General features: G+C 42.3%; 1 protein-coding gene across 2 annotated transcripts in view; it reads right to left on the bottom strand.

Moving 5' to 3' along the window:
* Nucleotides 1-2,793: 2,793 nt before the first annotated feature.
* The window catches only part of necab2 (N-terminal EF-hand calcium binding protein 2), an 83,242-nt gene continuing 74,665 nt past the window's right edge, over nucleotides 2,794-11,370 (bottom strand). For both annotated transcript variants that reach the window (XM_037451120.2, XM_037451121.2), the window contains 4 exons: nucleotides 9,439-9,551; nucleotides 5,485-5,562; nucleotides 4,658-4,749; nucleotides 2,794-3,446 (listed from right to left, as the gene is read on the bottom strand). In XM_037451120.2, coding sequence (XP_037307017.1) covers nucleotides 3,418-3,446; nucleotides 4,658-4,749; nucleotides 5,485-5,562; nucleotides 9,439-9,551 — 312 coding nt within the window. In that variant the 3' untranslated portion in view covers nucleotides 2,794-3,417. The remainder of the gene's footprint in view (nucleotides 3,447-4,657; nucleotides 4,750-5,484; nucleotides 5,563-9,438; nucleotides 9,552-11,370) is intronic.

Genomic DNA, 11,370 nt, shown 5'->3' with positions numbered 1-11,370 from the left:
CACCGGCTACAATTTGTGTCTGCCTCTTTGGGTGAGACACGCAACTCCAAATTGCTGCCAAAGGCTTGCGTCATCGGTGCAGGAGGCACCTTGCATGCCAACCGCTGCCATTAGCGTAAGAATGGGTGTGAACCGGGGAAAGATGACATATCAGTGTTTGTCGGGCTGGAAAAGGTTTAGCTGCAGGCTCTTGTTTGCCACTTTGAGTTCTGTTTTAGCCTTAAACCGCAGCTAGTCAGATGCCTTTCATTCCTTGAGATGTATAGAGTTGAATACATTTTTTCGTTGTTGTAAAACATTAGCAAACATTTTTTTATGGCACTGTTTACATCCATGTTTGTTAGCGGCCTTTCTCTTCTTTGCCTTTTTGTTGGTGCATTGCTACACATCCTGGCGGGGTCACTGACCCCGTTCATCCGATGAAATGAGAATCCTGTTACCTGCATCGTACAAACAAAACACTGCTCTAATAGTGGTCAGAAAGCTCCACAGCGCACCTTTAACACAGACACCGAGAGATTAGTAGACACATTTCACAGATAAAGCCGCAACGTATTTTGCATGCCTGTATAAGCCTACTGCCATAGCTATTTCTGTTACAGCATATTTAATAACATTGTAATAACACTTCCACATTCCATACAGTCCTGCCCTGCTAAATGCAGCCCAGCGCGGATCAATACTGGTATCAGTGTAGCTGGATGGCAAGATGGCACCTTTTAAAAAAAACAATAGAGCTAGAAAGAAAGAGCGATTCATCAACGCACCTTTAACCAGATATAACAGGAACACTATATGTCTTTTAAATACTCTCATCATACTCCATGAGCTCTAATATGCTGCATCTTCAATCACAATGTCCGCTCACTTTTACATTGTGCGCTATGAGAGAGAGTTTGATTGTATTACAGTGGCGTTCGTGCAGGTGAGGTAAAGTGAGGCGTCTGATGGATTCAGTCCCGGGGGTTTTGACCTGAATTCAACCTTAGGGTCATCCCAGACTGAGCGGTGGATTCTAGGTGAGATTCGTGGCAAAGGTCGAGAACAATCACAAATTAACAGATGCAGACTTGGGCCAAGAACGCAGGGATGGCCAAAGAAGGAAAATGTCAAATATTAAAACCGTCTTGCTTTGGTTACCTGGTTACAGTTCTTTGGACTGAAGGAGATAAATGCTGCTCAATCAACCAGCTAGTAGCCATCAATCTACTGTATTTAATTGACTTTGGCCGTCTGTTACACTGTGAGCCAATTTACCCTCAAAGTTGAACAATATTGGTATTTTCAGACTTTATCTTATAGACCCATCGAGCATTTGGTTATGATGCCCTGTGTCTTGTCCTGTGCCTTTCTGTTATGACCCCCATTACAGCCGTAGTTGTTGAGACCCTTTTTGACCTATAGTTGCGGGTGATAGTGGAAATATACATGATCATTGTGTTAGTTATTGATGTTGATGCTATCAGCTACAGTATTCCGAGCAATGTGTGAATTTTTCCAGTGATATGTTGTAAACTGAAAACGTTTCATGTACAGACGTAGAATGCAATGGAGAAACTCTTTGTATCAGCAATACACCAATGCAACACAAAAGTAGTGATGCGTAGTCTGATGCAGAGAGGTCCACAATTTAAGACCACTAGTGGGCATTTACCTGCTTCTTGGGAGTTTACGTTCCTCCAAAAAAATAAGAAAGTCACCTTTTATAAACCCTTACAAGTTACTTTAACATGTTGTGATGTTTAAGGCTTCATATTCATATTCAGGTGGGTTTAATTGTCTGATGGAACGTATCAGATTCAAAACAATCATTACGAGAAGCCACAGCGTCTAGAGAGCTACTGCCACCTCCGCTAAGGTAAACTTTGCACCAGAGCATGAAAAGTTGTCAATACATACAAATAGAATTATAATAGAACAACATTGTCATACACACAATTTCTACTAGATTTACACTGCCAATTCAGACACGAAATACACAAACAGAAGGCAGGAATAAAACAAACTTTAGCTGCATGAAGAACAGTGAGGTGCTGCCAATACATCACTCTACTTAGTCCCTTCTGTCTCATGGCAGCAGCAGACTCTTGTCTAAGTCCCAACTTATTCCTTGACAGCAGAACGATCATTTCATCTCACCTCTCTTCCATCATCCTGTTCAGAGGGTCAACACTAAAGTAATGCGATAAAAGCTACATGAAGAAATATAAATAGCTAACTATGTCTCTCTTCAGAATCATCTATACACCCAAATATTTGTGAAGACTTACTTGATATGGTACTATGTGGATTCACAAAGATTTGGGTTCAGTGTTTTCTTTTGCTTGTTAAACACATGTGCTGTATTTACACATGATTATAAAAGACATTAATCCCACAGCAGCCATTGTACATAAATGCAGCCTACCTGATGGGAACAAGCTGAAATTGTTCAGTAAGCATTTCAAATCTAAAGTTATGATTGTAACCCTGGTTCTCTGTATAAGTAGGTTAAAATGTGATTTGGTTTAAAATGAAAAACCCCAAAACAGAGTTTTTTTCAAAAATAGGGTTTGGCTGTACTAGTCCCAATTAAAGACAAAGTGTAACGATGGTGCTGTCCTCACGTCCCATTGGAGAGCTGTCAAAGTGACATTATGTTCATGGGTATTGTATTTATTACTACATTGTATGAATGAACGTTATTGGGCGAAGTAGATTTGCGATACTACTGTGCAGAGGCAATTGCAAACTACAGATTTTGTACGTAGAGACTTAGAGAAGGTAGGCTAACTCTCTAGCTAGCTGCTAGCCAGTTAACTCACTTCAAGCTAAATCAAGCATTCAGTTTTCCTGAGATCGGGAGCAAACGAGGTGTGTTCCTCATTTAGTGCAGAAGGGCTGATGTGAGAATAACGTCAGACGCATTGGATCACTTAGAAAACAAATGTGTCATCATTGGAACACTGTGTGTGAGCGAATGTGGAATGAGCAGCTACGGCTAACTAGATGTGCTACCTGTGGTCACCTCAAACAGGCGTGGGAAAAAAAAAAGCCAGCTTCCAAAATGCTCTACCCAAAAACCGCTACTGCTACATGAATAACTCAACGCCAGGGTCCTTGCTACATGACAAACTCCACTTTACAGTGGCCCAAAGCTACTTGAAACATGAACGTTACACAATCCAATATCTTGAGCCAGCAAAATTAGTAATCTCACACTGTAGAATGCACTGTTTGTTCAATTTTCACTGCAGTTGACACCATTCATTTGCACTGTGTAAACATGTACATACAAAAAGAGTTGAACGATGGAAGGGTGGAGAGGGGTGGGGGTTGGGGGTGAAATGCGGGGGGACTGGGGAAGGTTTTAGGGTCAGTTAAACAAGGAGAGGCGCGTGTTCCGGAGTCGTGGCGTGGCGTTGAATGTCTTCATGCTCAGTCCCTGTTCACACTGCACCAGGCGGCTGGAGAGAGACCGAGAGAGAGAGGGAGAGAGAGGGAGAGGGGTGGGGGGGGGGGCAGGGAGAGAGAGATGAGAGGAAACCGATTGAAAAGAGACGAGGAGGAATTTGGCGAGGCAGAAAAAGAAATTAGTCGACGAGAGAGAGAGAGAGAGAGAGAGGCCATGGTGAGGCGAGACGGAGGAAGAGATTAGTTGGACTAGGAAAGAAAGTGCAGGCGTCCTCTCAAGTCACCGGCACAGCGTGGATGCATGCCAGCTGGTGCCGGGCTGCTTTCATTGTCGAGAATGCCTTTGAGCATCAAGTCGTGTTGGCTGAACAATTTTCTCCTGTTTCGCAGCTTCTCAAATGTGTCTCAGCTTTAAATATTTCTTATATTCAATAACTTGTGGTTTTGACTGTTTTAAGAAAAGATTTTGGTCTCTAGTTGTAAAATATCAAAGAAAATATTATTACCAAACAATTAATCCTCAGTAAAAGAAATTAGCCAATTGAAAATGTACATTTAATTAGTATTACATTGTGGATTCAGGCTCAATATTATTAACACAATAGCAGAACCCAAGGATGGTTTTTCCTTAATACAAACAGTGGGACTAACATGGATTTTGAATATTGTATCCTCCTATTACTGATTATTGTGAATGTGTCATTCCCTAACCATTTTTATTGGACAGAAACCATTCAAAATTATATCAAGTTGTGGCTCTTTTATAGCACTTCAACAGCAGGCAATTCTATTTGTTTGCTTTGATATATTTGCCCCTCAAACAATTGTGTGTTTTACTGCCATCTACATGTAACTGTAATACTATACAGTTTAATTCACGTTGCACAGTATTTGGAAATGCAAGAACAACACACAACTGAGCGTCACTGAGCCTTTTGTTTGAGTGAGTGGTGCGATGAACCACGTCTGCCCTGGCTGCACTGTTTGCAGCTACCTGAGATGCAGTGTGTAATTTGACTACTCCCGGTGTCTAGTCCGGAATTCGCCTCGGAACGTGCCCCCCCCCCCCCCCCCCCCCCGAGAGGATCGTCCTCTACAATACACTGATTCCAACCCTGACACAATGCAACCACAATGCTCTATGAATGTATGTAACTCAAAAGGTTCTCATGCAAATCATCCCCATGACCAGGAGACTGAACCCAACTAAAATCATTGGACAGCTTCTTTGACTACTAGTAAAAAGTAGTATTTCTTAACTGACCTGGCACGGCTACTGAGGACATTGCTTCCGGCTGGCACAGTGTATCCACCTTCACATGCTGAAAGGCTTTGTTGGAGGCCGACTGGAGGTGCCTGGAATCAGAAGGGAGGGTGAGAGAGCACACACAGATAGATATAGATATATAGTTACTCACACCACATGTGTGTCTACGAGCAAACGCATCTGCAAGGCCACACCTCAATGCCCACTTGGCTTTAAACCGCTGGGCACGGCCTCCAGCCTTTACTGTAGGAGTTCAAATATTTATGACAGTTGGATCCTGGGAGCAGTGGAGCAGAAGCAGCCTCTCCTGGAGCCCACTGCCATTACTCAATCATTTTGACCTGACGCAACTCAAGTGCCTCAGCAACTTTGGAGTGAGTGAATGACTGAAGAATGCTAATTAAATGAGGCTCGGGGAATTTTCCCAACAAGCACATGAAAGTATTGGAAGAAAGTGTGCTCTCTTTATTTGGCCATCGCCAATCAATAAAAACAATGGCAGGAAGAAATGGCATGCTCAGCTGGAGAAAGACTTCTCAAGGAGCCAGAGTGCTTACTAGCAAGCGTTTTCAAAAAGAATAATTGTCCACACTCATTCATGTTGTTTTTATACCTTCAAGGTGCATTAGGAATTAAAAAATTGGGCCAACATTCTCAACATTTACAGAGGTGTCACTCTGCCTGTTTTTTTTTCTCATTTTAAATAGCACAGCAAGACTTCTACTCCCTTGTTTTAGCTCGTTTAAACAGGTTGAAGGAATTCAAAAAGCCCTCAACACTGCCATGAGTGACGGACCGACGCCAGGGCATGAAGGAAAACTCACCTCTTCCACTCCTCCTCTCCTTCCCAAAACTCATAGACGACAAAGGATAAACCGTCCGGCAGGCGCACCGCAGTCACACTGGAGCGGAGACAGAGGAGAATGGCAATGAGTGGGTTATAATAGTAGGGAAGATGACGGGTGAAGAAGAGAGAGTTACGACAGAATGGTAAGTAGATCAAGGAAGGAGGGAGAAGAGATACAGGCATACGGTAGGTGGGTGGTGGGAGAAAGACCAAAGAAGAGATAGGTGGAGAAAGTGCATATAAGGGAAGAAAGATGGAGGATGTTGAGGATATGGGGGCACATAATAACAGCTTGGGTTTAAAGAGAGAAAGATGGTGAATATTGATGCCACAGCGCTTGACACAATGATGAGGGCTCGAAGATTGCATTCCCATTTTTAAAGATGAGGCCATAATAATCCGATGGAACAATGTGTGACCCGGTCAGTGCGGATGGGGGAGGCTTGCTGTTATTGGTCACTTCTACGAAGCACTTTAGAAAACACATTTCGCTATAATGAGCAAGTGCTCCATTTCGCCTCAAGCAGAACAGTGATGTTTCACACCGTAAATTTCCACCGGTTGTCTTTACGATTTTCACATTACCTATTGTCACTTCATCCATTCTTTACTTAAGCAATAAGGCACTCGAGGCCGTACTGTATCATCAATAATAAATTGTTGAAGTGTATGCCGGTCCTGCGCTGTAACATTATTGACCATAAAGTAGTGCCTCGAGAAACTTATTGCTTATACAATACGGTTGCTGGTGACATTAAAAAACAGTAAGTTGCCTTTCAGCACAAAATAGTTGTAGGCACCGAATGACGCGCATCGCATCTCAGTAGCCTGGACAAAAGTCCCTGTGCGTGTGGCTGTTGCTATGAAACAAACACACCGCAACATCACGCGTGTTAGCTTAGCTTGTTGATGATTAGCTAGGAGAGCGACATTCATTTGTGCGCCGTCAGAAAAAACAATTGTCCTCTTTGGCTAACTATGAAAAATCATTCCCCTAAAATATCAAACTTTACACAAAGCATGTTTGGTAACTGTCAAGCTTGAAATGACGACTAACGGTTGGAGAGAAGCTAGCTGTTTTTGAGTGCGCACTGATATGGAACGCTCAGCTAAATGTAAACAGGTGGACTGGACAGTATATTATGGCTCAATACACAACAACCATAGTGCTTGATTTCATCTACCCGTTTTATAGATTTTTATGGATATTTTGTAGATATTTGTTCACTTTGTACAGTCCGTGCCGCTGACCGTCCTGTGTGCGTCTGGTTCTCGCGCTGACGTCGAAGCGACACTTAACTGTCGTCTCTTTTAAATGTCTTAACATCTGTCTTAAAAGATTTGTTACAAGATTATTGTGGACTATTGAAGCCATATGAATCATTGTACGGCAATGTTCAGAGTTTGTGCCAAATCTAAAAGGCCTCTAGTCCGGTGCCAGTAGAAGCAGATGCTGCCTGAACAGGGTGGGATTTCATTTTTATTCGACATCACAGCGAGAGCGTTGGAGCAGCTGAATCCCGTAAATGGATGCTCAACAATTAAAACAGACAACAATTCATATTCTGATTTTCATTGCGGAAGCAGTAAAAAATTTACTGAATCGCAGAAATATCTAAATGATCCAAACGGACAGCCGGGCCCAGTGTGCAGATGACTACGAGCAATAACATGTCAAACAGAAATACTCCCCATCACTCGTCTAAAAGGTAGTTCTTCTCTGAACCTGGGGAGGGCACTGGAGGGGCAGACTGCTGCTCTCTGTGAAAATGACTGAAAGAAATAACTGGAGCTGTGTGAGCTCCGCTGGAGGATGTGATGATGTGCTTGTGCATGTAATCAGAAATTCAACCAAAAAGATAATGATCAGGGGCGGCAGAGGCTAAATAAACTCTATTCTGGTTTGTTTGTGCAATATTAAAAAAAGGAAATGTACATGGCAAACAAAAAAAAAGAAACGTCCGTTCAGAGGAAATGAGCGGACTTTCTCGATCAACAAATCTTCCTTTTCCTCATCATTTATTTCCCTTACCTAAAGGCACCGTGGTGCCACCACATTAATCGATCAACCAAGTAAGTGACACATACCAAAATGCCACTGAAAAAGAGGGCACTAAAATCAAACGGCATCCTCAGAATAATGTTAGTCATCTGAAGTCCTCTTGCACCTCTGTGTGCTATTTACTGACCCCGGCTGAATCACTCACCCCTGTTTAACCCCCAGGAGAGAAGCAAGTGTTACTTACTGCTTTCTATCTGTTAGCAACCAGACCTTGAACTTCCCTGAAGGTTTTTGTAATTACAGAAAAGGGTGTTTGACAATGGATGGATAACAATGGATGATGCCTGATGCATCCTGTTACATTGAGGCCCTGCTTTCCTGGAGGTTATGACTTTAATTGACTAAATGTATCATCAACGAGGTGGACATCTATATAGAAGGTGGTGGTTTATCAGGTTTATAAACTGTTTACCATGTTTTGCATGTTATGAACCAAAATATTGGACAGAATGTAACTGTGGTTGTGTAGATACTGGGAAAGTTCTCTCTGGTCTTGAATCTGGTGCTGTCTCAATATTCTGATTACGGTGAGCTGTAAGCAGACAGATGTCAACTTACATCACAGAAATACAATCAGACAATTTGATAAAGGTCAATGCTTTAAACGCTTCAAAGACAATGCTGGGATCAGTTGCTGAAATTCACAGGAGCAGCAGTTAACAACAGATGTTTAAAGATGGGACGTGAGAGCACTACACAGCACCGTGTAACCAAAAAGATAAATAGCATGTTTCTAACAAATGAAGCTCTAAATCAACTAATCAATCTCTCATTCTCATCCTCATCCACCGTTCATCTATCTTGGTGCTGCTTGGGGAACATGCACCTTGATTACAAAGCACCAAAGACTCGGTGAAGACTATATTTAGTAGAGGCGGTTTTGGCAGCTGTTGCAGCAATTCATTTTTTCTTTTGTGAACACTGGCAGCTGTCCCCCACATTGTGGAAACGTGCTCTCTCTCGGTCAGGCTGCATGAGCATCGTGGATCTTGAAGTCACACTTGGGATTCTGGACTGAAACGACGTGTGGGCTTTGCCCCTAAAGGACATTTAAGTGGTTTTAAACTCATTCCTGTGAGTCCCAGAGTACACGAGTAAGTGTCTGTCCGTCCAAGGCTATTCTCGTACTCCGCCCTGAGCAAACTGCACACCGTTTTGGATGGCCAGTTATGGCTGCCTGCTCAAGGACCTCTTGTGGTTGTTCTGACTACCTTTAGTAAGCCCATTTTATGCTGCCTGCTGACTCTTCATTCAGAGTATTTGGAGTATTTTTTTTGTTAAACATTGTAACAAATCTATGTGAAATATGGAGTGGTCAGGCCTTTTTTTCGCTGCCCCTCTTGCAGACCCTGTATTCCAAAGTCTACTCCAGTAACTGTAAGGGAGAAACTGTGAGTTGCAGCAGAGCTACATCTTCTGAGTCTTGCCAAGGTCTTACATGCACAATATGTCTCTGGAGTATGCACACAGAAAGAAATCTTCCTGGATATTAAGACTGATCCACAGCACCCTGAAGCTCAGAGTTGTAGGTAAAGTAACGTTATAATACGCAAGTTCTGAGTATATCAGACTAAATAAAGGGTACACTATTATACGCATTGGTTATGCTATTAATAGATCACCGATCCAGACCACTTGAGAGTTAATGCGGTTTGACCTCAGATTGAGGAAGGATGAAGAGGAACTAGCCACAAAAATGCTATACAGTCCATGTTCAAACATCAAAGAACAGAGGAGATCATATTTGAGGTGGAAGTCAACGTGAGAAAAACAGAAAGGCCCTGACACAAAAAATGGAGCACATTAAATATTTAAAAAGAAGAGTATGATTATGGTGCTGCGCTGTGGCCCAGCGATGTGCAGACTTACTGGAAGCAGTCTCTCTGAGCGGAGACATTCTTCAGATATTGCTTCAGAGCGTCACAGAAGTCGCTGAGCTTCTTCTGGGAAACCACCATCTCGTGACGAATGAGGAGCAAGGACTGCAGAGGAAGAGCGGGAGAAGGCAGAGTCAATTTCATGTTGAGAATTCATGGAAGTAAATAGGTGTAAGCAAAATTCATACAAAGAGAAATGTTCATACGTTCTGTATAAAGGTTTACTTGACTTTTTAATTTACTTTATTATTTTAAATGATTAAACCTGTACCTAAACAATTCATTTATTTTGTATAGCCTAAAATCGCAAATTACAAATTTGCCTCAGAGGGCTTTACAGTCTGTACACATGCAACATCCTCTGTCCCGAAACCCTCACATCGGCACAGGAAAAACTCTTTATGTTTCTAGGGTACGGTTGGGTTGTTCTTGATCAAAGAAATGTTGTAACTGTGCAAAAGCCACACGCTAAATATTGTGTTTTCCAGAGATGTGAACTTAGGGGTTTCTGGGAAACTCATTAGCAGTTATTCTGCATGACAAAACATGAAATAATGGCCTAATAGACTCGACTAGGACCAAAGGACCAAAGTCAGCTTCTCTCCCATTTTGAATTCTTCTTTTTCTCTACAACTGTAGTGCGGACCAAATTATGCTGCAGCCAAGTGTGTTTGCTTAAAACCAGCTGATTGGAACTAATTCCCGGTTTCCTATGTGAATCCTCTGGCCTTGGTGATCCCAGACTTTCCGCTGTTATCTACTTTCCGCACTGGCTTTATGATAGCATGTGCAAGTACCAGAAGCTTTGTGATTCAACTGCAGATCCTTTATTCACCTGCGGTGCAAAAGCCGTGCACCCCCTGAAGCTACGTTTTCCTGTGCAGAAAAAAGCAAATGTTCATGATCTCACAGAGCCTATGGTAATGTTTGAATGGACACTTCCTGGAGAGCCACTGGTCTATCACACATACTGTATAATGTAACATCTCCGGTGACCTTTGTGTTTGTCTGTGTGAAGAGAAAAAATGATCTTAACTCAATGTGAAGTCCAGGAGCTCCTTCCCAGTGACCCAGTAGTATGTAACCAAAACGTCAGTGTGTGAAAGGTGTGAGCGTGCGTGTGTTGAGGTGGTATGCAGCTAGGGTCCGGAGGATCGTTCGTGACTATTTGTATGAATCCAATTCAAAACATGAGGAAAGAAATGACATGCAGCTGCATTGGTGTTGATTGTTACTGTATACAGTGCAATACAGTACACACACACACACACACACACACACACACACACACACACACACACACACATTTTTTGTCAAATGTTAATGTTATTTGAGATGAACTACAGAGAGCACTCAACAGAATCATAACTTAATGGAAATAACAATAATCATCTATTTTTACTGTTGAAATCTGAAGACTTTGTAGACAGACAATTAGACAAGAACACAATGAGCTGCAGAATTCCAGGAGAGAGGAAATGTAAGTCTCCTGATTACCGATTGAAATGTGATCCGTACACCGGTCAAGTTACTCCGCGGAACTTATCAGTATTCAGTTTCAGAAGCCATCGGGGTAGTTATTTTGATCAATCCTTAAGATTAACCATGTTAGGCCCAAGGGCTATCGGATACAAATGGAATGAAATGGCGCCAATAGTTGAGCCTCATTGGACTGTTTAGGGATGAACTAAAGTCATAAGCAGCACTACACTTGAGCAGAAATCACTAACAATTGTTGACAGCTGAGCCGAAGGTTGTTGTCTTTTTCCATTCTCCCTGAGACGGTATTTAGTATCCAGCCACCAAACTATATGTTAATCCATTAACTTTGGCTTGTCTTCCTCTCTTCTTACTTTATTTTCACCTCACCTAGCCCTTTCTACTCAACATTAATCCTCCTTTAAGTCAAATATCCTGGTTTTCC

Source organism: Pungitius pungitius, chromosome 6, assembly GCF_949316345.1.
Source record: "Pungitius pungitius chromosome 6, fPunPun2.1, whole genome shotgun sequence".
Classification (NCBI taxonomy): domain Eukaryota; kingdom Metazoa; phylum Chordata; class Actinopteri; order Perciformes; family Gasterosteidae; genus Pungitius; species Pungitius pungitius.
Note: the sequence above shows the minus strand (reverse complement) of the source record. Positions and strands in the feature narration are given on the sequence as shown.